This window comes from Hemiscyllium ocellatum, chromosome 6, assembly GCF_020745735.1.
Source record: "Hemiscyllium ocellatum isolate sHemOce1 chromosome 6, sHemOce1.pat.X.cur, whole genome shotgun sequence".
NCBI classification, from domain to species: domain Eukaryota; kingdom Metazoa; phylum Chordata; class Chondrichthyes; order Orectolobiformes; family Hemiscylliidae; genus Hemiscyllium; species Hemiscyllium ocellatum.
Genome location: NC_083406.1, coordinates 116,781,993 through 116,809,743, shown reverse-complemented (window position 1 = coordinate 116,809,743; position 27,751 = coordinate 116,781,993). Strand labels below are relative to the sequence as shown.

At 44.5% G+C, this 27,751-nt stretch overlaps 1 protein-coding gene across 2 annotated transcripts in view; it reads right to left on the bottom strand.

Moving 5' to 3' along the window:
* Nucleotides 1-285: 285 nt before the first annotated feature.
* sts (steroid sulfatase (microsomal), isozyme S) overlaps nucleotides 286-27,751 on the bottom strand; it is a 71,655-nt gene continuing 44,189 nt past the window's right edge. For both annotated transcript variants that reach the window (XM_060826292.1, XM_060826293.1), the window contains exons 7-10: nucleotides 19,553-19,690; nucleotides 13,465-13,624; nucleotides 12,708-12,829; nucleotides 286-2,552 (exon numbers count right to left, since the gene is read on the bottom strand). In XM_060826292.1, coding sequence (XP_060682275.1) covers nucleotides 2,179-2,552; nucleotides 12,708-12,829; nucleotides 13,465-13,624; nucleotides 19,553-19,690 — 794 coding nt within the window. In that variant the 3' untranslated portion in view covers nucleotides 286-2,178. The remainder of the gene's footprint in view (nucleotides 2,553-12,707; nucleotides 12,830-13,464; nucleotides 13,625-19,552; nucleotides 19,691-27,751) is intronic.

Here is a 27,751-nt window from a genome sequence, read left to right as displayed (position 1 = left end):
AAGGACAATTGAAAACCTGTTCAGAGTTGCCTGATCACACTGTCTACCACCTCCCCCTCCCACCCCCGACACCAGCACCACCACCACGCTGCAAAGGACTCATTCCCCAGCTAAAGTCCTCCGAATATTGTTTAGTCAACCAGGAAATACCAGCTCTATATATGTTTCCTATCCTCTATATCAAGCTCAACTCTTGCTACGAGGGTTTGAATGACAAGTGTGGAGTCACATGAGGTTCCCTCAATCATTGACCTCCTCTGACTGAAAAATCACAAGATCCATATGTATCCGTGCCTTTTTATTTGAAAACCCCTTTGCAAAATATCTATAATTCCAACATTAGCGATCACATTTTACATCTGAGGACATAGTACATATTAAATAAATTTTCACAACTGAGCCATGTTTAGAGAATTAGAAAGGACTGAGTGACTGCTGGTTTCTCAAACATGTCTCAATAGCTTCCTTTAAAATGAAACCGGTTCAAACGATCCTAAGTGGCCATGATTATCTTTGTTTTTCATCGTAGTTTTAATGCAACTCCGTTGATTCCTACATTACAACGGTGCCTACACTTCAGGAGTACCTCTGTGGTTGCGAAGCACTTTGAGACAACCTGAAGTCATGAAACGCGCCCATTAATACTCAAGTCTTAATTTCACTTTGAAATCCCAATTTTTCCTATAGGACACCACACACACATGCAAAACTTGTACCGTGGCAGACCTCTTGTCGTACATCACAGGACGTTTTGGAACACCATGCAGTGCATGAGGTATTAGTCAGTTACATTCATAGAGATTGCTGCGATGCTTCTCTGTGTATAATGGTCTGCCCCTTTCATCAAAGAGATACAGTTTGCTGCTATTGCAGCCCATCCTGACGTTGATGTGTGTTGGTCTTCTCCAAACGCTGAAGTAAATAGAAAATCAAGCTTTTCCTCTTGATGATTAGGTAAGTGCTTGTCAAAGCCCAGCTATTCCCCGAGATCTGAGTAAACCATTGAGGGACAAATGGCTTTCTCTACCTTTTTTTGCATAATAATGGAATGATTAATATATGGTGATGTATACATACAATGCCTGAAGTGCGGTGGCCATATCTCAATATAGATCAGATAGATCGGTCAACAATTATCTCAACCTGTTTGGCATCACCTGTTGAAATTGGAGTCAGACATCTTCCTATTTAAAATATTGTGAATATTGTGCTCGTTAATAAAAGGTCAATAAACCACATTTAGTATCCTTCATTCCGTCATAAAATAAAGTCCCAAGGTGCTTAAAATGTGACATACTGAAAACAGTCACTGAGCGAGGAAAGGAGACATTAGGAGGAGAGGCCAAGTGTTCAGCCATTGAGTAAAGCATTTAGAAGCAGAGAACAGAAATACAGAGGCTTCAGTGAGGGGATTCTTGGAGAGAAGCAGCCAGGCAAATGAAGGCTCAAGTCATCTTTGCTGGGAGAATGTAAGGGATGGAGTTTGGAGCTACACAGAGCTGGAGAAGGATGGCTTCTAAGTGGCCAAACTCATGGAGGGATTTAAAGATAAGGATAGATTTAGAACTGAGCATTTTGTCATCTTTGAAAATGTCAAATACTTCCAAATTGGATTTGGGGGGATGGTTAGATTAGGAGAAAATTTTCTTCAACCCTACATTAACCTGAACTTTGGCATAACACTCAGTGACGCATGGGTGTATCATTCTCAGTTTGATATCAGCGAGCCATTTGCTCAGGGCACAACTACCAGTACAGTACACCAAACAAATGTCTGACAGATAGAGTGTTTGTAAAGGACAGAGAGACAATGTATGTGTGAGAGAGGTGAGAGTGTGTGTGTGTGAGAGAGAGAGAGAGAGAAAGAGAAAGACAGAAAGTGACAGAGAAAGAAAGAGGCGAGCAAAAGAAAGGAGAGAGAAAAAGAAAGAGATAGAAAGGGATAGAAAGGGATAGAAAGGAGAGAGAGAAAGAAAATGAGAGAGGAAGAAAGGACAGAGGAAGAGAGAGAGAGTGAGAAAAAGAGAGAGAAGAGAAAATAAGACATTGAAAGAAAGGAAAAAAAGGAAGGAAAAAGTGTAAACAACAAATGATGAGAGAAGGAAAGAAAAATACAATCATGCCAAATGCTCATCTTTCCTGAGACCTCAGATGAGGGAGTTGTATTTAATCCATTATTCAATCCAGTGCTGTGCTGCTGTTTGTTTCTTTATCACAGTAGCAGCGTTTCCACATGGTGCTGCAGCAAGGTTGGAGCCAAGGCTTCCAAATCAAATTACCTATTGATAACTGATCGGGCACTGGTGTCAGTGTCTCCTGGTGCTTCCTCACAGCCTCCTTCATCACTTCCAGAATCTGGTGATATTGGGATTCTGAGGTGGGTGTTAGTGGGAATGATTCTGATGGGTCCCTCAAGAGGTCATAGAGCAAAGGTGGGTCATGAGGACTGATGAAATCTCCATAGCACAAGCAAACATGGGTGTCGAAGCAACCCTGAGACCCCTCTGGATTGAAGTTTGGTGTGAAGAAGTGAGCTTTCCATATAGAGGAACCTGTGATAAACGTAGGAGGATAAATCGTACATGAGATATTAACATTATTAAATAAATCATTATTGTGGGCAAGTTTGCAGTTCACATAGGTATTGCGTGACAATGCTGCTCCTTTAACAAAGTTATATTGCCCTTGATTTTTTTCCCGAGGTTTTGTAAACACAGCGACTTTAGGGTGTCTGGCTTAGATGGGTTTTTAGGGTTAGTTTGATTACTGCCAACAGATAGTGCCTTAGGCAAAAGGCTTTCAAGTTAAAAAAAAACACTTGTTCAATGAAAGGGGAGTGGCCAGTTCTCCCAGCTCGACTTTTCTCTGATCTGGCATGATTTGGTTTTAGCAATCTGCTGTTGAGATCTGCTAGTCAGTTGTTATTTGGTAATCCAAAAGAAACAGCTACATGGGAGAAGGTGTTCCATGCTGAATCTCTCTACCATCTCTCTCTCTCTCCTGTAACGCCCTGTGTTTGATTTTAAATTCTATGCCAAGAGTGTTTATGGGGATTGTTGCAGGAATTTTGAACAGCATCATTAAGTTGGGATAGTCTGTTGGGTTTTAGGATAGGTTAAGTTATTCTGTATTCTGTTCTCTTTTGTTTGCATTTCATTCGGTAACCTTGCAAGTAAATTCTGTTTTGTTTAAAACTAAGTGGTTGGGCTAACTGCATCCCTCCTGGAATATCCACTTTACACCTGTTTAAAACAACTGGAAAAGTTAGGGTCTGGGCTACTTTCTTGATATATTTTGAGGAGGTCTGGCCTGGTCCATAACAATCGCCCCTCCCCCTAGTCCCTCCTCCCTACCTTTTATCTTAGCCTGCTTGGCTCTCTCTCTTATTCCTGATGAAGGGCTTATGCTCGAAACGTCGAATTCCCTATTCCTGAGATGCTGCCTGGCCTGCTGTGCTTTGACCAGCAACACATTTGCAGCTGTGATCTCCAGCATCTGCAGACCTCATTTTTTACTCGAAGATTTTAACCTACTGCGAATCCTCTTACAAGGATGCCTTCCTTGAAGAAGCTCTCTTCCTCCCTCTACAAGGATTTCAGTGAGTCCCTCTCTCACTGCACCCCCCAGGTCATCTCCTCTGCACAGAAACTCTTCAGCCGCGTTCTCAAACAGACTCTTTACCACAGCCACATCTCCTTCCTCAGCACCTGCCTACGGAACCGACTGATCCCACACGGACTCCGAACTACATTCCAACCAACAAAATTTGGACCCAACCAGGACAACCTGTACCTACAACAAATCCGAAGCCTCCAGCAACAGACCTCCCTCCGGATCCTCCGCTCCACCCTTGCAGCCATGCGTCGCTACCTACACTCCCTGCAATCAGCCCTACCCCAGCTCAGGACAACACTCTCACAGACCTGCAAAGGACCCCTGCTGTTCTTCATCTACAGAAGAATCCACAAACTCAACAAACAGTTCTTCCTAGCCATATCAGAGATTAAAGACAGTAAGTACCAAAAACTTTCATGTACTTACCCCCACACTCGTGGCTCCTCAACTATTCCAGAATCTTCTATAGGCCTGTCGGACGCCATTACACATGTGGCCTCCACAGCGCCCGCGGCACCAAAGGCCGCCGCCGACCGTGACGTCACTTCCGCCCCCACCGACCTCGGAGCCCCCGCGATCGCCGCCCCTACAACTGCCCCGGTGACCACCACACACACAACCGCTTCCACGATCGCCGACGGACCCGCGACCCACGCGGCTACCAGGAATGACCACCACTCCTCCGTCGCTGCAACCATTTCCGCCCCTCCGGTTGCCGTCGGCGCAGCCACTTCCGCCCCCACTCACATCACTAACCTGCAGGAGCACAAATCCTCAGGTTTCCCCGCCCCCACGCCGTCTTTCGTCACTACGCGTAACCCCGCCCCCACGCAAACCTTCGTCACCACACATAACCCCGCCCCCAAGCCGTCTTTCGTCACTTCACGTAACCCCGCCCCCACGCTTATTTCCGTCACGACGCATGACCCCGCCCCCACATCGAGCAACGTCACCACGTCTAACTCCACCCCTACTTCAATCTCTGTCCCCGCCCCTAACCCCGCCCCCAGCCCCAGCTCCAGTCCCACACCAGGTCCTAGCTCCCAGCCTTGCCGGATTTTCACCATCCCTCCAGATCTCCCCCTCTCTGAGGATGAAAGATCAGTCCTCAGCAGGGGCCTCACCTTCATTCCCCTACGCCCTCGGATTAATGAGTTCAACACGCGGCGAGATATTGAACAATTCTTCCGCCGCCTTCGCCTCCATGCCTACTTTCACAACCAAGACTCCCGCCCACCCTCTGACGACCCCTTCTCCAGCCTCCAACACACCCCATCCACCTGGACACCCCGTGCTGGCCTCCTACCCGCCCTCGACCTCTTTATAGCCAACTGCCGCCGTGACATTAACCGACTCAACCTGTCCACCCCTCTCACCCACTCCAACCTCTCACCCTCAGAACGTGCAGCCCTCCACTCCCTCCGCTCCAATCCCAACCTCACCATCAAACCCGCAGACAAGGGAGGCGCGGTGGTAGTTTGGCGCACTGACCTGTATACCGCTGAAGCCAAACGCCAGCTCGCGGACGCCTCCTCTTATCGCCCCCTTGACCACGACCCCACCTCCCACCACCAAACCATCATCTCCCAGACCATCCAGGACCTCATCACCTCAGGGGATCTCCCATCCACCGCCTCCAACCTCATAGTCCCACAACCCCGCACCGCCCGTTTCTACCCCCTGCCCAAAATCCACAAACCTGCCTGCCCCGGCCGACCCATTGTCTCAGCCTGCTCCTGCCCCACCGAACTCATCTCCCAATACCTCGACACGGTCCTGTCCCCTTTAGTCCAAGAACTCCCCACCTACGTTCGGGACACCACCCACGCCCTCCACCTCCTCCAGGATTTTCGCTTCCCCGGTCCCCAACGCCTTATTTTCACTATGGACATCCAGTCCCTGTACACCTCCATCCCCCATCACGAAGGACTCAAAGCCCTCCGCTTCTTCCTTTCCCGCCGCACCAACCAGTACCCTTCCACTGACACCCTCCTTCGACTGACTGAACTGGTCCTCACCCTGAATAACTTCTCTTTTCAATCCTCCCACTTCCTCCAAACTAAAGGAGTTGCCATGGGCACCCGCATGGGCCCCAGCTATGCCTGCCTCTTCGTAGGATATGTGGAACAGTCCATCTTCCGCAACTACACTGGCACCACCCCCCACCTTTTCCTCCGCTACATCGATGACTGTATCGGCGCTGCCTCGTGCTCCCACGAGGAGGTTGAACAGTTCATCAACTTTACTAACACCTTCCATCCCGACCTGAAATTCACCTGGACTGTCTCAGACTCCTCCCTCCCCTTCCTAGACCTTTCCATTTCTATCTCGGGCGACCGACTCAACACAGACATCTATTATAAACCGACGGACTCCCACAGCTACCTGGACTACACCTCCTCCCACCCTGCCCCCTGTAAAAACGCCATCCCATATTCCCAATTCCTTCGTCTCCGCCGCATCTGCTCCCAGGAGGACCAATTCCAACACCGCACAGCCCAGATGGCCTCCTTCTTCAAGGACCGCAGATTCCCCCCAGACGTGATCGACGATGCCCTCCGCCGCATCTCCTCCACTTCCCGCTCCTCCGACCTTGAGCCCCGCTCCTCCAACCGCCACCAAGACAGAACCCCACTGGTTCTCACCTACCACCCCACCAACCTCCGCATACAACGTATCATCCGCCGCCATTTCCGCCACCTCCAAACGGACCCCACCACCAAGGATATATTTCCCTCCCCTCCCCTATCAGCGTTCCGCAAGGACCACTCCCTTCGTGACTCCCTCGTCAGATCCACACCCCCCACCAACCCAACCTCCACCCCCGGCACCTTCCCCTGCAACCGCAGGAAGTGTAAAACTTGCGCCCACACCTCCACACTCACTTCCCTCCAAGGCCCCAAGGGATCCTTCCATATCCGCCACAAGTTCACCTGTACCTCCACACACATCATCTATTGCATCCGCTGCACCCGATGTGGCCTCCTCTATATTGGTGAGACAGGCCGCTTACTTGCGGAACGCTTCAGAGAACACCTCCGGGCCGCCTGAACCAACCAACCCAATCACCCCGTGGCTCAACACTTTAACTCTCCCTCCCACTCCACCGAGGGCATGCAGGTCTCCTCCACCGGCAGAACACAACAACACGACGGCTGGAGGAGGAGCGCCTCATCTTCCGCCTGGGAACCCTCCAACCACAAGGTATGAATTCAGATTTCTCCAGTTTCCTCATTTCCCCTCCCCCCACCTTGTCTCAGTCGGTTCCCTCAACTCAGCACCGCCCTCCTAACCTGCAATCCTCTTCCTGACCTCTCCGCCCCCACCCCACTCCGGCCTATCACCCTCACCTTGACCTCCTTCCACCTATCCCACCTCCATCGCCCCTCCCCCTAGTCCCTCCTCCCTACCTTTTATCTTAGCCTGCTTGGCTCTCTCTCTTATTCCTGATGAAGGGCTTATGCTCGAAACGTCGAATTCTCTATTCCTGAGATGCTGCCTGGCCTGCTGTGCTTTGGCCAGCAACACATTTGCAGCTGTGATCTCCAGCATCTGCAGACCTCATTTTTTACCATAACAATTGTGACCACCCAACTATTCAGATCAGATCTCCCAGAAGCCACCAGTAGATACACAATATTTGTTACACTGTACTATTATAGACCATACAACATGAAAGCATCTAGATACAGAACTGGCTTGAAAGTAGAAGGCAGATGGTGCTGGTGGAGGGTTGCTTTTCAGACTGGAGACCTGTGACTAGAGGTGTGTCACAAGGATCAGTGCTGGATCCATTGCTTTTTGTCATTTATATAAATGATTTTGATGTGATCATAGCAGATTTGGTCAGTAAGTTCGCAGATTATGCCAAAATTGAAGGTGTAATGGACAGTGAAGAACGCTACCTCAGAGTATAATGGGGTCTTGATCAGATGGGCCAATGAGCTGAGGAGTGGCAGGTGGAGTTTAATTTAGATAAATGTGAGGTGCTGCATTTTGGAAAAGCAAATCAGAGCAGAACTTATACATTTAATGCTGAGGTCCTGGGCATTGTTGTTGAACAAAGAGACCTTGGAAAGCAAATTTATAGTTTCTTGGAAGTGGATTCCCAGGGTGGGCAGGATAGTGAAAGCGACGTTTGGTATGCGTTCCTTTATTGGTCAGCGTATTGAGTACAGGAGTTGGGAGATCACATTATGGCTGTACAGGACATTGGTTACGCCACTTTTGGAACACTGCGTACAATCCTGATCTCCCTGATATAGAAAGGATGTTGTGAAACCTGAAAGGGTTCAGAAAAGATTTACATGGATGTTGCCAGGGTTGAAAGTTTTGAGCTGTAGTGGGAGGCTGGATAGGCTGGGGCTATTTTCCCTGGAGCACCAGAGGCTGAGGGCTGACCTTATAGAGGTTTATAAAATCATGAGGGGCATGGATAGGATGAATAGCCAAGGTCGTTTCTCCAAGTGAGGTAGTCCAAAACTAGAGGGCATAGGTTTAAGGTGAGAGGGGAAAGATTTAAAAGGGACCTAAAGGGCAACTCTTTCACACAGAGGGTGGTGCCTGAATGGAACGAGCTGCCAGAGTAAGTGGTGGAGGCTGGTACAATTACAACAATTAAAAGGCATCTGGATGGGCACATGAATAGGAAGGGTTTAGAGGTATATGGGCCAAGTGTTGGAAAGTGGGAATACATTAATTTAGGATATCTGGTCGGCATGGATAAGTTGGATTAAACAGGCTGTACATCTTTATGACACTATATCACAGTGCGCAGCATAATTTCATTTTTGAAATTCTATATACTCAAACAAATGATTTAAATACAGATGATCAACAGTTCTTGCTGGTTATTTTTGTTCTCTCTCACCCAGCCCTCCCGAGACCTTTCCTCACCCCGATGTTTGTAGCTATCGCTGGGGTATGATTTAATGAGGACAGGGCACCCTGTAGTATCTGCAATCAGCTTGGCATGTTTTGCAAAGCCTGTTTGCAAAGAATGATAACCCAAGCTCCAAAGGATATGCACACCTTCTGAAGGGCAATTAGGGATTGGCGAGATGTAAATGCTGCCTTTGCTCGTGATGTTTGAGGGTGCTAAGTGCCTGGAACGCGCTGCCAGGGGAGGTGGTGAGGGCAGATTCAATAGTAAAGTCTAGGAGGCATCTTGACAGATATACAAACAGGCAGGGAATAGAGGGATATAGACCCCACAGGGGCAAAAAAGTTTATAATTTAGAAAGGCATCACATGTTGGTACAGTCTCTAAGCCAAAGGGTCTGTTCCTGTGCTCTATTGTTCTTTGTTCACATCCCAAAAACGAACATGTAATAAGAGGAGATCCACTAATTTTTCAGCACACTGAACAGTATGAAGTCTACTCATTGAGTTGGTTTCTTTCTATCTCATATGAGAATAAGTTACGATACAAATTGAACAGAAAAAGGAAGCTCTGCTGCTTTGGAAACTCCTTTTCTGTCTCTTTTTCTGCTGCCTTTTTACTTGATATGGTCCCACAAACATGATCTGTCACGAGGATAGAATTACTTTGTCGGAATTCAGCTGAGACACTATCCATTGTAGATACTTTACTGTATTACACATCATATGTGCTACCTCTAGCATGGAAAACTGGGTCTCAAGACCAAGTATAATTTACAGGTGAAAGGGGTGGGACTCAGACGGAATTTAGTTCCCATTTTAATATGTTTCCATAATAAATCACCACGTTTACACTCAGAATGGAGATTAGGCAAATCAGACCTACTGTAGTCATTCTCTTTAGTGCGAGAGCAAGGAGAGAGCGTAACTGTAACTTGAAAATGTATAATATGTACCCATTTAAAAATTTCAGATTTTAAATAAATATCTAATTTGATTATTGCAATGGGAAGAATATGGAAATTTAAAATCTATCTATTCATTAGATTCTTTTGACCAGTTATTGCAGTAGTCTCTTTAAATTTTATTTGACAGCATGTGGTTTGAGTCACCCACTCATCCCAAAATTGCTGTATTGTATCCCTGTCAGTCGCATATAGACACATAGAGTATCACCCCCAGCGGAATTACTTTTGCATATTAAGAGGACATATTGTCTGCAGATGTGGATTAGATAGACAGGCAGGTGCTGCAACACATCAATATGATGAGAATGAGTGAAGTACTTAATTCCCTACAGTGTGACATAGAGCCCAAGATAATACTGGCACTCATATTTCTTGGCATGTTCTGCAAGATGTTGCGAGCTTTAACAAAATGCCACCACCATCATTGATTTTCCGAACTACTTCCTTCATTTTTGATTCATACTCTCCTTACCTCTTCAACCATGACTTATTACTGCTTTTCTTGAGTCTTATTTCCTGTCAGTGGCAGCTCGGTTAGTCGTACTGCCAGCTCAGAAGGTCGTGGCCTCAAGTTCCATTTCAGAGACCTGAGCAGATAATCTAGGCTGACAGTCCAGTGAGGTACTGAGTGTTTACTCTACTGCCTTCATACTGTCTGGTGAGGTGATGAAAACAAGGTATTGTCCACACTCTCAAATGGAAACACTTGGTGTGTTGGGTGCAGTTCTAGTTTCCACATTATAAAATGGCTATAGCAGCACTGGAGAGTGAAGAGAGTCGATTTATAAGGATCACAGATTAAGAAAGGATTGCCAGGCTAGATACATTTTTTTTTAAAAAAGGTCCAGTGTTGGTCTATTAGAGATCGTTGAAATTGTAATGTTTTGGTAGAATAGATATAGAGAGTGTTTATTTTTAATGAGAAATCATAACCAGGGGCTATCAATGCCAGATACAGTCATAGGGCCATAGAGATGTACAGCATGGAAACAGACCCTTAGGTCCAACCCGTCCATGCCAACCAGATATCCCAACCCAATCTAGTCCCGCCTGCCAACACTCAGCCCATATCCCTCCAAACCCTTCCTATTCACATACCCATCTAGATGCCTTTTAAATGTTGTAATTGTACCAGCCTCCACCACATCTTCTGGCAGTTCATTCCATACACGTACCACCCACCGCGCGAAAAAGTTGCCCCTTAGGTCTCTTTTATATCTTTCCCCTCTCACCCTAAACCTATGCCCTCTAGTTCTGGACTCCCCCACCCCAGGGAAATGACTTTGTGATTTTATCCTATCCATGCCCCTCATAATTTTAAAAGCTTCTATAAGGTCACCCCTCAGCCTCCAACATTCCAGGGAAAACAGCTCTAGCCTATTTAACCTCTCCCTATAGCTCAAATCCTCCAACTCTGGCAACATCCTTGTAAATCTTTTCTGAACCCTTTCAAGTTTCACAACATCTTTCCAATAGGAAGGAGACCAGAATTGTATGCAATATTCCAACAGTGGCTAACCAATGTCCTGTACAGCAGCAACATGACCTCCCAAGGTTTGTGCTTAATACTCTGACCAATAAAGGAAAGCATACCAAACATCTTCTTCACTATCCTATCTACCTGCAACTCCACTTTCAAGGAGCTATGAACCTGCACTCCAAGGTCTCTTTGTTCAGCAACACTCCCTAGGACCTTACCATTGGGTGTATAAATCCTGCTAAGATTTGCTTTCCCAAAATGCAGCAGCTCGCATTTATCTGAATTAAACTCCATCTGCCACTTCTCAGCTCATTGGCTCATCTGATCGAGATCCTGTTGTAATCTTAGGTAACCCTCTTCACTGTCCACTATGCATCCAATTTTGGTGTCATCTACAAACTTACTAACTATACCTTGTATGTTCAGATCCAAATCATTTATATAAATATATATGTGACAAAAAGTAGTGGACCCAGCACTGATCCTTGTGGCACTCCACCAGTCACAGGCCTCCAGTCTGAAAAACAACCCTCCACCACCACCTTTGAGCCAGTTCTGTATCCAAATGGCTAGTTCTCCCTGTATCCCATGAGATCTACCCTTGTTAACCAATCTCCCATGGGAACTTTGTTGAATGCTTTACTCAAACCCATATAGATCACATCTACCGCTTTGCCCTCATCAATCCTCCTTGTTACTTGTTCAAAAAACTCAATCAAGTTTGTGAGACATGATTTCAAACACATGGGTAACAAGAAATCCAACAGGAAATTCAGAAAAAACTTCATTAAACAGAGAATGGTGAGAATGTGGAACTCGCTACCACAGAGAGAGAGAGAGAGGTTGTAGCAAATATTTTAGATGCTTTTAAGGGGAATATAGACAAGGATTGGAGGGAGGAGAGAGAGAAGCTAAATGGTGGACGATTGAGGAAAGATGGGAGGAGGTGTAAGTCTAGCACAAACTCCAGCATGGACTGGTTGGGCTGAATGGCCTGCTTCTTTATCATATCTTCTGTGCACTTCTCAGGTAAAGGCTGAAGTCACCATCGTCCTACTGAATCATGTCGCTGCTCTCTCATCAGATAGCAATGACTGATGGTGGTTTGAGGTGAGGGTCACCACATTTAAGGTGAGGGGAGAGGGTGAGGAGCAGAGTCCTTCATAGCAATCTCAGCCGCTGTGGGAATTAAGTCCACCCTGTTGGCGTAACTCTGCATTGCAAACCATCCATTTCACCAACTGAGCTAGCTAACCCCAGCATAAATGCACGGGGCTTTTTCTTTGACTGGTGGATCAGTGCATGAAGAATAGTGGGGTCAGTCTCACTTTTCTATAAAGGCACTAAACCAAAAGGTTTTGTTTTAAATTCTTTCTCCTGTCAGGCTAAACTAGTGAGTATGAGTTGACTAATTTTAAGTGAATCTATTTATACGTCTATGTGCAGCTAATGTTTGTCTTCTCTCTTCAGGATTAAATAAAATACACTTGTTGAGCTGGACCCGAAATCGATCAGCAGGTACAACCCTTCTTTGAGTGACCTCTCCCATTGTATTTAACCATTTAAACCGGTGCCTTAATGAGTACTGCTGGTGCAAAGAGCTGAGGCAGCAAACTACAAACAGCCCAACCTGTAGACCCAGCAAAGGATACATGTGTGTGAACTGCTGTAACTACCAAACTGTTTTATAAGTTAGAGCCTTTACATGCCTACTTCAAAGCTTCTGTTAACTACTTTAAAGTACCAGAAACTATTGGACTTACTATGCCTTGGATGCCAGCGAACTGCACTTAAATAGCTGTTACAGTAGTGGAAGAGAAACTCATGCTCTGACTGCTGCACTTCACCTAGTAGCAGAGGCATCAGGTCCTGGCCATCGATTATCCTGGGGGGAGAGCAGGGTATAGGCAGGTTTAATATTTCAGTCACTCGAGCTCATCTGGAGGGTAACTGAGGGGTAGTCAGTTGCAACAGAAAAGGCAAGAGTATATGTGATCACAGCATTATACAGTACAGAAGAGGCCATTTAACCTCTGTACTAATCCTACACTCATTCCACTTTCCAACAATAGAATCATTAATTGACCTGAAATGATGGTTGTCTGTGACTTTACACTAATAGGAAAATATTCACTTTGCACACAGATGCGTCAGAGAACTTTGCTGAACAGACAGTGAACTGGACAGGTAACAGCTTCCCAAGTCACAGGTAACAGCACTTCCGAATGACCCAGTGCAAGGTTCACACTAAATTAAACCGAAAGAAATGTGAATGCTGTAAATCAGAAGCAAAAACAGAAATTGCTGGAAAAGCTCGGCAGATCTGGCAGTATCTGTGGAGAGAAATCAGAATTGATGTTTTGGGTCCAGTGACCCTTCCTCAATGGACCTGAAAAGTTAACCCTGATTTCTCTCTACAGATACTGCCAGACCTGTTGAGCTTTTCCAGCTATTTCTGTTTTTGTTCACAGATGTGTGCAAGGTTCACATTGTCCTCTCTCTTCTGCATCGCCTGCTTACCGGTCTCTGGGCATTGTGGCTTCTGAGAGTCTGACAATTGTTGGAAAGAGATCCATGTTGCTGGTCGGCTCATCAATGCTCCTGCCTGCTGTTAACACTCCAGGCCACCTGAGGAGTCCAGGTACCCGGATTCCACCTTCCCAGTTTGTTGCTTTTCCACCTAAACATTTAGGAAAGAAAATACAAAGCCTGTGAAAAAGCCAAAATGTGGACAGAAAGATTAATTAATGGAAACAAGATTGATCAGATGCCCGGTAGGGTGTGGGCATAGAATGGTTGCTGAACTTGCCCTCATAACAAGAGAAGTCACTGCACCCGAAATTGTGAAGAGAGTAGACGTGGTTAATGGAATACTTAGTACAGCTGTTCAAAATTTCGAGGGGTTCATACACAGAGTAAATAAGGAAAAGCTATTCACGCTTGCAGAAGGGCCAGTTGCCAGGGGACACAGATTTAAGTAATTCAAAAAAGAAACATCGCGCAGAAAAAGTATTTCTGCAAAAGCAAAATTCCGTATGATCTGGAGGACTGATGGATTCAACAGCAACTTTCAAAAAGTCATGCGATAAATATTTTATTTTTATTTATTCTTGGGATGTGAATATTGTTTGGAAGGCCATCATTCAGTGCCAACTCCTCGTCGCCTTTGAGAAGATGGTGGGAAGCCACCTTTTTGAAGTGCTGCAGTCAATGTGATGTGAGAAACCTGTTGTGCTTCTGCTTTTGTGTAATATTTGTTATAACGAGTGGCTTGCTGGGCCATTTCAGGGGGGAGTTAAAACACACCCACGTGACTTGCATCTGGAGTCAGGCATAAGCCAGGCTAGGTGAGAGTGGCAAATTTTCTCGACCAAAACCATTGGTGAAACAGCTGTGTTTTTAATGACAATAGAGTAGTTTCAAAGTCATTATCGACCAGAACGGCATTTTTTTTCTCCAAAGTTATTCATTAAATGCATTGAAATTCTGCCGGCCACTGTTGCAGGATTTGAATCCCTGTATCGAAACCTTGTGCCTGGTCTTTGGATTACTAGTCCAGTAACATTACTTCTGTGCCATAGAAAGGAAATAAGTTACAGTACTGTGTGAAAAGGGTAGAGAACTGGAACGACCATCCAGTCACAATGGGACAATGGTATCCTTCAGTACAGGTACACAATCCTTTATCTGAAATTCCAAAATTTGAAAAGCTCCAAAATCTGAAATTTTCTCCGTGAAGGATTTTTTAGCATAACAAAGTTGTTTAGCATGCGATCGGGTGAACCAACTCCACACCCACTCGACCCACGTCACTCAGATATGATGTGGTGGCGTGGCCCAGCACTGGCAGGCATCAACTGTGTCTCAGCACTCGTACTAGTCACACGCGGGTCTGCTGTTTGCATAGTTCCTTTTTATTGAAAATGTCATTCATTCTGAAATCAAAAAAATTCCAAAATCCGAATTACAACTGGCCCCAAGGATTTCGGATAAAGGAATGTGTACTTGTACTGTACAATTTTATAAGGGGTTCGAAACATTTTAATTTGATACAATGTCACATTTGGAACATACAGAATCAGAAGAAAACAAATGAGACTTTTTCTACACAACACACAAGAGAGATGTATTTAATGGAGCGGAATGTCTGGATCAGTGTTATCATTAATATTTTACCAAGGATCACAATTCCAAACAGCGCCCAGCTCAGTGATCTCACTCAAGATGTTTCAACCTGCACCATCAGACACTAATCCACTGACGGGAATAATCAGATCAGCCATGATCTCACTGAATGGTGGAGTAGACTCGGGAAGACAAATGGCCTATTCCTACTCCTAACCTGTATGTTCAAACGTGACACAAAAGCAAAAAAAACTACAGGTGCTGGAAATGCGAAATTAAAACAAATTGTCAGCAGCACTGGTACATTGAGGAAGAGAGTTAATGGTGTGACAGCTTGCCCCAACCCCCTTTGGAGAGGGTTGGAGTCACAGTGGGCAGGCAGGGACGCAGGATAGCCTTCCTGCTCTGAAGGGCCCACCGGGGGTTTGAGAAAGAATTTGCCAGCCAAAAACACAGCTTAGGGCCCATTGGGTCAGGTTCCTAGCAATCAGGTACTCTCCCCTCAATTGACTGACCAGGCATTGGGAAACAGGGGGCTTGAAGACTGCCTTGCTGTCAATCCTGCCATCGTCTGGAGAAGGACAAGATGGCCCAGCTAATCTGATGTTAAAACTGTAAGTGCTGGAGAGCTCAGCACGTCTGCAGCATCCATGGAGAGAGAAACAGAGTTGATGCTTCAAATCCAAAGACACATCTTCTCGTTGCAATTGTACAGTGCCTTGGCAAGGCCACACTGGGAGCTCTGTGAACAGTTGGGCCTGGTTACCTGAGAGAAGTTAGGTGTGCCTCGAAGGGGAGGTAGAGGAAAGGAACAAGGAAAGATTGAGGGGAATGTCTTTTTTATTGTCTAGAATTTAAGAGAATAAAAGAGGTCCTCATTGACGTGCATCGAATTCTTAGAGGGGTTGATGGGACACATTCTGAAAGGCTATTTTCTCTGCCTGGGGAGGATAACAAATCAGCCACTAAAGACTGAGATAGGGAGAAATCGCTTTACAAGGGTCATAGAATCCCTACAGTATGCACACAGGCCATTTGGTCCAAAGAGTCCACACCAACCCTCCAAAAGGTAACCCATCTAGACCTATTCCCTTACCATTTACCCCTAACTAATGCACCTAACCTACACATCCTTGAACACAATGGGCAATTTAGCATGGTCAATTCACCTAACCTGCACATCTTTGGATTGTGGGAGGAAACCGGAGCACCCAGAGGAAACCCACGCAGACACGGGGAGAATGTGCAAACTCCACACTGACAGTGACCCGAGGCTGGAATAGAACCCAGGTTCCTGGTGCTGTGAGACAGCAGTGTTAACCACTGGGCCAGCGTGCTCAGTTGTGAGGCTTTGGAATCCCCCATCTCTGTGAATACATTCAATGCTGAGAACAGCTCACTGCCTTAACCAAAACCTGATTTGCAGGAGCCAGTGTTGGACTGGGGTTGGCAAACTGAAAAATCACACAAATGATATGATATATTGAACAAACCCTTGTACTGTAACAGTTGCACGACACTGTGATCTTTTGCTATAAATTCTGTGTCTTATGATCCTGCTCCACAGCTATCTGATGAAGGAGCAGAATTCTGAAAGCTAGTATTTCCAAATAAAATGGTAGGCTATAACCTGGTGTCGTGTGATTTTTAACTTTAGCCAAAATAGACTGGGGTTTGAATCTAGAAGGTCAAAGTATCCAGTCATCCCCATTTTGGTTTAGATTAGATTAGATTACTTAGATCTAATCTAATCTAAACCAAAATGGGGATGACTGGATACTTTGACCTTCTAGATTCAAACCCCAGTCTATTTTGGCTAAAGTTAAAAATCACACGACACCAGGTTATAGCCTACCATTTTATTTGGAAATACTAGCTTTCAGAATTCTGCTCCTTCATCAGATAGCTGTGGAGCAGGATCATAAGACACAGAATTTATAGCAAAAGATCAAAGTATCCAGTCATCCCCATTTTGGTTGGGAGGGAGATCAAAGAACGGAATCAAGGTTGGGCATATTTCACACATCCCAGACTCTCAGACGCTGCAGCACATTGCAGCTGACTTCACTTAGGGCAATTTTCATCATCTGAGGTTTCTGAAACATAACCTGTAGCACTTACAAATTTGAAGAAAAAGTCTCAACGTAGTTTTGGAAAGATTAAGTCTTTAAGAGAGGTCAGTTACTGCTTTAGGATCTTTAATAGTAGATCGGAACATGGGTGAAACATGAAAAAAAGTATGTATTAAATTATGACAATTCTTAGCTTCTTTATGTTTGAAAACCGTCAGACTGCTGTGTCTCAGTTGAAAAAAAACGTGACAAAAGCCTAAAGGAACAGACTAAGGAGTCAAAGTCTCCAAGGTCTTGACTTCAACACAATGACGATGAGGGCAGGAGGAAAGCTGTGCAAGGCAACTTTATTGGAACTGAAGAACAAGAGACAAAACAGCAAGGGAAACTGGCTGAAGCTTTGCACCATCATCAGAGATGGTGGGGCACATTTCTGCTTGTAACATTTCTACAGTGTCGAGAATGAAATCCCCAATGATGTTCTTAGAATGAGTAACTTCAAAATAAGGAGTAAAGTCTCTTTTGTATACAACTAGGTCAGGAAATTCCAGCAATCCGGCTATGAACACAAGATTAAAGGCACTGAAGTGTTACTGGAAAATCTAGCAGTTACTAATTACAAAGCAAGTTTGAAAAAGATTTCCTCCATAATCCACCACTAAATGAGCTTTAAATGTAAAAGAAGTTCCGTTTCTGTTTCGTTGAGTAATAATTAATTACTTAAATTAAACTCTGATGTAAAGTACTTTGAAGAGAACATGATCATTTCAAATGTGCACCAACTTCATTTAGAGATCGTATCCGCTAAATCTACAGTGGTTATTTTACACGCACCATTTAAGTGAGTAGTCAGAAGTTGCACTAATTAAGAAGAAGCACCTTCATGGGAAGACTCAGTTAATTAAAAAGTTAAGAGCTTCAGATGTTGACATGTTATGCTGGGAAACTGAAGCAATGATCTTGATATTATTTTGTGTGCACTTCAAGCTTGGATAGAAATACATTCAACATGTCTTTCTGAAGCCTTTCATTTCACCCACTTCAGCATCAGTTTATTCCCTGATATAGTCTCAGTTACGTCACAGTGGAAGTCTTGAGAACTGCTTTCAAGAAGCAAGTGGGTAGCACTGCTACCTCACAGTGTCAGGGTTCCAGGTTCGATTCTAGCCTCAGGCGACTGTCTCTGTGGAGTTTGCACATTCTCCCAGTGTCTGCGTGGGTTCCTCTGGATGCTCCTGTTTCCTCCCACAGTCGAAAGATGTGCAGGTGAGGTGGATTGGACATGCTAAATTGCCCCATAGTGTTCAGGGATGGGTAAGCTAGGTGGATTAACCATGGGAAATGCCGAGTTACAGGGATAGTTGGGGGGGGGGGGGGTGCTGGGTAGACCTGGGGGGATGTTCTTTGGAGGGTCGGAATGGGCTTGATGGCTGAATGGCCTGCTTCTTAAACTGAAGGGATTGCATGAGTCAAAGTTGGAGCAGCTCAGAAGCAGCTTCTCAAGGTTAACTATGGATGGGCAATGAATTCTGGTCCAGCCATCAATGCCCACATCCAGTGAAGGAATAAACAATATATCATAGCATGATGCAAGCGAAGTCAAAGAAAGACTACGGATTTCGTAAACACTGTGCCCCACTTCAACGACACCTTCCTTACTATCATTCTGAAGGTGGTGTACAGCCAGTGGGAGAAACTCTGGCAATGGGAGGAGGAACTGCTGCTTTAATAGGGGGCCTCCCAGCACTCTCAATATAGATGCTTTTTTGTTCACTCATGGGAATTGGGCACCGCTGACTGGGCCAGCATTTATTGCCTGTCTCTACTTGCCCTTGAGAAAGTTGCGGTGAACTGCAAAAGAATGGTTATTTAGTGAGGTAATGGAAACAGCTGAAAGGTGTCACCTCCTTTCAGAGGGAAGGGACAACACATAAACAATAGACAGTAGGTGCAGGAGTAGGCCATTCAGCCCCTCAGGCCAGCACCACCATTCATTATGATCATAGCTGATCATCCACAATCAGTATCTTGTTCCTGCCTTATCCCATAACCCTTGATTCCACTATCTTTAAGAGCTCTATCCATCTCTTTCTTGAAAGTATCCAACGACTTGGCCTCCACTGCCTTCTGGGGCAGAGCATTCCATATATCCACCACTCTCTGGGTGGAATTTGAACCAGTCATACAGTATTGTTTCTAGGGGTTTTGTGGTGCACTGGTTGTGTCCCTCCCTCTGAGCCAGAAGCCTGGGTTTAAGTACCACATCTCCAGAGGTTTGTGATAACAACTCTGAACAGGTTGGTCACAAAATATATACAGTACTGTTTCAGGGGCTCGTTATTGTGCTGAAATTCTCATTGGGTAAAACACTAGCAGAATGATTTGTTCTCATTACGGTGATGCTTACTTACCCTTGTAGATGCCGTTCCATCCTCCGTGGACCTCCCCAGTGTCAGAGATCTCTTCAACATGGGCCCCTTGATCTGAGGTGAAGTAAACCAGAGTTCTGTCACTGAGATTAAGCCTTTCCAACGAAGCCAAGAGTTGTCCTGAAATTTCAAAATGCAAATGTATTTAGCATCCCTCCCAGTGACCGAGGAACTGAGTTCAACATTTTGAACTCCACCCAGCCCTTCGTCTCCCCTACCCCTGACCTTCACAGCTGAACACAAATGTAGTTAAAGATTTAATTATGAGAGAAGCTAATTTCTCTTTAAGAGAAATCAAGGGCATATAATCTTAAAAGTAGAGCTGGACCATTTGGGAGGAAAATCTTTTTCAGACAAAGTGCATGAAAAATCTAGAATTTCCAACCACAAATGTACATAGACGCTGGGGTACAGATGGAGGTTACCACTCTGCATTAGATTAGATTCCGTACAGTGTGGCCCCACAAGTCCACACTGACCCTCCAAAGAGCAACCCACCCAGACCCATTCCCCTACATTTACCCCTGACTAATGCACCTAACTCTACAGGCAATTTAGCATGGCCAATTCACCCCACCTGCACATCTTTGGACTGTGGGAGGAAAGTGACGCACCCAGAGGAAACCCACAAAGACACAGGGAGAATGTGCAAACTCCACACAGACAGTTGCCAGAGGCAGGAATTGAACCCAGACGCCTGGTGCTGTGAGGCAGCAGAGCTAACCACTGAGCCACCGTGCCACCCCAAAGGTAGATGAGGTGTTAGTTCAATATCTCATCTGCAAATGTTAATTCCAACAGTGCACTACACCCTAAACTTAATATATCATTGAATCCCTACAGCAAGGAACCAGGCCATTCAAGTTCTCTAGAGTATCCCACCACAGAGCCCTCTACCTTCTCATGGCTAATTCACTTAGCCTGCAAATGTTTGGATTGTGAAAGGAAACAGAGTACTCAGAGGGAACCCATAAAAAAAACCCATAAAAAACCCATACAGGGTGAATGCACAAACTCCACACAGACAGTCACCCAAGTTTGGAATTGAGCCTGGGTCCCTGGTGCAGTGAGGTAGCAATGTTAATCACTTAGCCACCATAAGCTATTTGTTAGGTTGGAGAGTCAAGGAACATGAAATTCAATTCAAGAACATTAACTGAATGCTGGATTAAATTCAAGGGACTGAAAGGTCTACTCTGCTTTTACTTTGGTCTTGCTGCTTTGTGGTGCTAAATAGAAAATCCCCAAGGAAAGCTTATCATTTTAGCCTCCAACTTCAGACAAACATCTCTTTTTTTTTAAATTCATTCACAGGATGAGGGGGTTGCTGGCTAGGCCAGCATTTATTGGACATCTTTGTGAAGAGGTGTCAGTTTTCAAATTGCAAACTGGCCTTTCCCTTTCCAAATCTTAGGGGATGTACAGGATTGGAACCAATACTGCACCATCACCCACACTGACTCCCTCCTCCCACCCCCCCCCCCCACCACCTCCCCCCCCCACCACCTCCCCCCCCCACCACACCACCCCCCCCCCCCCCCAACCGCCCCATCTATCCACTCATAAGACCATTGGAAACAGGAACAGGAGTCAGCCTCTGGCCCTTTGAGCTTGCTCCACCATTCAATAGGATCATCGCTAATCTGATATTTCTCACCTCACAACCCTTGACTCCCGCTATTAATCAAATATACTTGAAAATAAGGCAATAAATATGCTTTCTTTCTCGCATCTTTAGTTATTTTCACTGGAAACTAGACCCAGTTAGATTTTGGACTGCTGACATGATCCACCACATTAACTGGTAACACTCCCACCTTTCAATGAGAAGGCTGTAGGTTTTAACCACACATAAGACTGTTGAACCAGAACTCTAGCCTCATAATTTATTGGAGTGAGGAGGGAGTCTACTCTGTGGAAGATGCCTTTTGCTTCAGATGAAATAGTAACCAAGGCTTATTATGTACTCCAGCGTGGATGTAAAAGTCACAATTTTGATGAAGAGCAGAGAAGCTCTTCCTTGGCTAACATTCATCCTTTAATCAACCACACAGAGAAAGGGATTATCCGGTCATTACCACATTGCTGTTGGTGACAGCTTGCTGTGCACAGTTTGCACACTGGGCTTTCTGCAAGGCAACCATTCTACCACACTCATTTTGCCTAACAATCAGATGTTCCCTTTAACCAGCGCACACTGATACATGTCTTTGCCCAGTAATCGTGAGTCCTAAAAGTACAGCCTCTTGATTAAATGCAACTCACAAATGCTGGCAACTCATATCCAGTATCAAATTTTGATAATAATGCTTCCTGGAAGTGCCTTGGAACATTTTCCTCTGTTAAACTTGTGAAATAAGTATAAGTTTTTTGTCCAATTTGAATTTCTAGGCCACCAGATTTACCAAGACGGAAGTGGTGCATATGCACAGAATGCTAATATCTGAAAAAAAACCACTGAAATACTCAATTGATCTGGCCGACTGGGCAGAGAGAGAAAAAGAGGGTTAATATTACAGGTCTGTGACATCTCATCAGCAGACATCTTTGCTTTCCCTTCCCCACAGACCAGCTGAACATTTCCAGCATTTTGCCTTTATTTCCACCTCTCCATCAAGTGGACATCTGGGGTATGCCTTGACCCAGGCCATAGGGAAGACACCTATGATCAGATTAATTGTCTCCATACAAAAAAACTGGGAATTACACCATTACAGCTAGGACTGCTTAAATGTAAATGTAGCCTTCTTACAAACACAATATGCCTAGCAGCGGAATAATGATCTTATGTTCACGAGTGGAACTGTAACATTCAAAGTTAATAATGTAATCAGACATCCTCAATTAAAATATTCCTGCAACAAGATTTATTGTGCACATTCAAAAATCTGGTGACAAAATCTCTCGTAAGAGGCTCAGTAACAAAAGAACATCAACAATGCAAGATGTGATCAAAACTGTTGTATGACAAAGGCAACAGTCTTTATCAGATTGCATGAATATTTCAGCCTTTATTTCCCTTCAGAACTTACTCAGCATTGTGGAAGTAAATCTACATTTAAATTATTTATATCAACCAACTGAAGCCCTGGCAACCTGATGGAATGCTGAACATAAAAAAAATTACATGTGCAAAAATGTACTGTGTGCAGTGTTGTTAAACTTATTCACTTCTCAAATGGATCATTTGACTGATGACGCCAAGAGTTGACTTTCAGCCAAATAACTCATCAAAATTTGGCCAAGCACAAAACATAACCTGACTGAATAGTTTTTAGATCATTTCCACATACACACAGATACTAACATCATAGTTAGCTCTCTGACAGTTTTTCATCCACTGAGGCACACTCCATTCCATTCCAGAAAGACCAATCTGCAGGCAGCTGGAATCCGAGAGCACAGGAAACCACTCAGTAGAGCCATTGGTCCAAGAGCTAACCAATCAGTCACAAACCCTTACTCTTCCCTCCAGCCCTGCACTTCCATAGTTCCATCAGGTACGTATCCAACTTCCATTTGAGAATTATAATCTAATATTTCAGGTAGTACATTACAGTTCAGAAAGTCTTTCAATGTGATTTAAGAGCCAATTGTGGTCACTGTATCGCACCATTGGGATCAGAGGTTTCTTCATCTCTTCCCACCTCACAAAGCAGGATGCAAACAATGTTGAAAATATCCACTTCAGGTCAAGGACAGCAGTGCCAATGTTGCGCTATCACTCCCAGAAGGACTCATTTTGACCTGAAACACCACAGGAGATTGATGGTGGGGGTGTAAAGCTGAGTTACTGCTCTTGATGAACAGTGATGAGTGCTTTCTGAGAACCGGCTTGGAAACACCAGAGATCAAATGTTCTTTATCTTCATTTCCTTTCTCAATCCTTCCGAACTTTCAGCATTATTGGTGAGAGAGCAGATTCCAAGGGATTGATAACTTATTTTCGATCATGGTGAAAGGGACAACTTCTATATGAGCCCACTACACCTGCCCACCTCTACCAATGATAAAGTGCAAAAAAAAGACCATCATACATATTCATAAGAACTTAAATTGCAAAACCCCAGCCTACCAGTCTTAACTAATGAATAATTATTTGATTCCAAAAGTATATCACTGTGAAGTATAGACTGGATATAATTGAAGCCTAATAGTCTGTGTGCATTCACGTCACGCTGATAGAATAACAATTATTTACTGGAGCTGGCAATATCTTCAGCTTATTACCATACTTATAATTGCTTCCAGTGTTTTCAGCCTTTCATATTAAAGCCAGTTGAAAAGTGAACATCTCACAAAGGTAATTTATTTTTTTCCTTGATAAAGAACATTTAGTTTTGTTCTAATCTTTTAATTTGATTTATACGGAAATGAATAGCTGACACACAAGCTGTTTTGAGAAGAGGTGAGAACTTTCCACAACTTTGCTGCTGTCTATGATTCTTAGAATACCTGATTTTAAAATCTCTGTGTTGCAAAGTGGATGCTCTGAGTCAATTGTTCAGTAAACACCACTTAACATATTTCCTTGCAGCCTAAGGGGTTTGTAAATTGCTTTGATTAAAAGCAACAGTCTTGGAAACACGTTTATCACAGAATTGTATTTCCTTTCCCTTCACAACACAATTAGACATAGCAGACATTATTTGAGCATTTGGGAACTGCACAGTCACAGGAGGGAAAGAGGAATCGAACATTAGAGCACTGTGAATGACAAAAGACAAGAAACAGATTTCTGTCAAATGTGAGACTTGTAACACGGTAGAGAATCAAACCAAATACAGAATGGATAAAGGAAATCTTAAAAAGAAGAATAAGAACGACAAAGACAGAGCATGAGGCCAAACCTAGAGGGCATAGGTTTAAGGTGAGAGGGGAAAGATTTAAAATGGACCTCAGGGGTAACGTTTTCACGCTAAGGGTGCTGTGTGTATAGCATGAGCTGCCAAAGGAAGTAGTGAAGGCTGGTACAATAACAACATTTAAAAGGTATCTAGATGGGGATATGAATAGGAAGGGTTAGAGGAATATGGGCCAAATGCTGGCAAATGGGACTAGACTAATTTCGGATATCTGGTTGGCATGGGCAAATTGGACCAAAGGCTCTGTTTCCATGCTGTATATCTGTATGACTCTATGAGAAAGGATGAACAGTCAATATAAAAGAAGTCCTTTTGGACAGAAAGTCAATGTGGGAGCAAAATGGAGAATTAAGATGAAAAGCAACATGAAGCTCGGGGTCATGCTTGCAAATTGAGTGAGGTGTCCCACAAACCACATCATCTGTCTATGGTGTCCCCAGTCTACAGAAGACCACATTGTGTCCAGAAAAATCAGTTTGGTATATTGAAAGAGGCATATGTAAATCATACCTTGAAAAACGGAGGTACAGTGGTAGAGTCCTCACTTCTGAGCCAGGAGGCCTGAATTCAAGTCCCACCTGCTCCAGAGGTGCATCACAATGTGTCTGAACAGGTTGATGACAAAAATATCTTCAAGCAGATCCAGAATGACCCTTGTGGTGCAATAGTAGTGTCCCTACTTCTGGGCGTGGAGGCCTGGGTTGATGTCCCACCTACTCAAGAAGTGTGTAATACCATCTCTGAGAAGAGAGTGCGGTGCTGGAAAAGCACAGCACGTCAGGCAGCATCCGAGGAGCAGGAGGTTCGATGTTTTGGGCTAAAGCCCTTCATCAGGAATGAGGCATTTCTGAGAAGGTTGATTGTAAAATATATTACCTGAGGAGTTGTATTCCTGCAAGTTGTAAGTTAGCTATTAGGATTTTATATAATATTTAAAGGACCCAGAGGGTTCTACTGGTACAGTGGCAGAGTTCCTACTTCTGAACCAGGAGGCCTGATTCAAGTCCCATCTACTGCAGAGCTGTGTAAAAAAACATCTCTGACTACAAAATATCCTAAAACAGACCGAAGGGCTTGTGTGGCACAGTTGGTACTGCCCCTACCTCTGGGCCAAGAGGTCCAGTTCAAATTATCCCTGCACCAGTGGGTATGTAATAACATCTCTGAACTGGTTAATTAGGAATATCTTAAAGTAAATCCAAGGATTCTTGTCTCTCAGCATCACTAAGACCAGAAGACAAGGGAGCAGAAATTAGGCCATTCAATCCATCGAGCCTGCTCTGCCATTCAATCATGGTTGATAGGTTTTTCAACCCCATTTTCCTGCTTTCTCCCTGTAACTTTGATCCCCTTGACAATCAGGAACTTATCTATCTGTTTTAAATATGCTCAATGACCTGGCCTCCACTGTCTTCTTTGGCAGTGAATTTCACAGATTCATCACGCTCTGGCTGAAGAAGTTTCTCTTCATCTCCGTTCTAAAAGACCTTCCCTTTACTCCCAGGCTGTGCCCTTAGGTCCTTGCCTTCCCTGCCAATGGAAACACCTTCCCAATGTTCACTTTGTCCAGGCTGTTCAGTATTCTGAAAGTTTCAATCATCTTTCTACACTCTGTTGAGTATAGTGCCCAGAGTCCTCAAATGTTGTTCATTTGTTAAGCCTTTAATTCCTGGAACTATTTTGGTGAACCTCTTCTGGGCCTGTTCCAGGGCCAATACATCTTTCCTGAGGTATGGGGCCCAAAATTGCTCACAATACTCTAACATGTACAATACATGGTGACCCTACGTCTGAGCCAGGAGGTCCAGGTTCAACTCCCAACTGCTCTAGGGGTGTGTAATAACATCCCTGAGCAGGCTGATGAGAAAATATCTTAAAACAGACCCAGGGTTGGAACTTGACAACTGTCTGTCCTGGACTGGGACAAGCCTATGTACAACATGGATAGTGCCTCTCCTATGGTGTTCAACAATAAACAAAGTCCCTTTTCAGTCAGACTTCCTGAGTTATTATGCTGGTGATGAGAGTCAAGAAAATGTTTGGTCAGCCTTTGCCTGGTAAGATCATGACAGGGAGATATAGGAAATGTTGCTCTTTGGGAATTGGAACCTTAAAATGAGGGTGTGGAGGATTAAAAAATGAGGTCTTAGCCCGGTATACTGATAAAATGACAAACAGAATAGAAGGTCACTGACAGAAAATCAGTTATGGGGCCCCGAATTTCAGCATCAGGAAAAGTTCAACCTACCCAGCAATCCTGAAAGGGTTTGGAGGGATATGGGCCAGGTGTAGGCAGGTGCGTTGAGTTTAGTTTGGGATTATGGTTGGCATGAACCAAAGGGTCTGTTTCCATGCTGTATGATTCAATGACTCCATAATTGATAGATATGGTAGTGTTATATACCATTTGCTATATACCAACATTAGACGTTTAATAACAGACTTCCTGGAGAGCCAGTGACTGAGTTCTTGATGATACTGTGGAAATTGGCAGAACACTGCAAGCATAGGCCAGCACTTCGGGGAATGTTAAAGGATCATTAGTTTGTGAAATTAATGACATTGCGATCCGAAGGAAGCTACTGACTAAACCTCATCTGGACCTCAAGAAAGCCACAGAACTGGCCGCAAAAATGTGGAACAAGGGACTCATCAGCTTTAGGGGTTCATTGATGGTTCCTTCCTCAACCTTGGACTAGCCCATACCACAGAGCTAAGTCCTCAGCAGACAATACCCCTGCTGGCTGCCAAGGAAGGGCGATTAGAATCAGAGGCCGCAAGGATGGGATGGTTCTCCACAATACTGTGAGGAACAACAACTTCCATGCTGCACTTGTAGTCATAGGGTCTGCCTAGACAAGACTATCGAAACAGGTGAAACAAGTATTGTCAAGGCCAAGAGCAAAGCCATGTCAAGACAGGGCTTTGCAAATAAATCAGCCTGAGGTTGAGGAATTGATACAACTAAATTGTATCAATATCCCCAAAGTAATCCCAGTTAAGGTAAATGGCCACCCCCTAAACAGAGTTAGACACAGGGACAGCTGTATCTATTGCTGGGGAGAAAACCTTTAGGCAACTCTGAAGGGGCATCTTGAACTTAAGCATGTGAGACACCAAGTCTGACGTGGTCACATGCTCTGAGGAGCCATTACATATCATTTCAACCACTGTAACCCCCAGGGGTGATACACAATTCAACTCCCCTTAAATAGTGATGCAAGGGCCAGGGTCCAAACATTTGGAAAATGACTTGCTACAGAAAATCTGCTAGGATTGGTAACACTTTTTTTAAAATGGGTACCGGTAATCAATA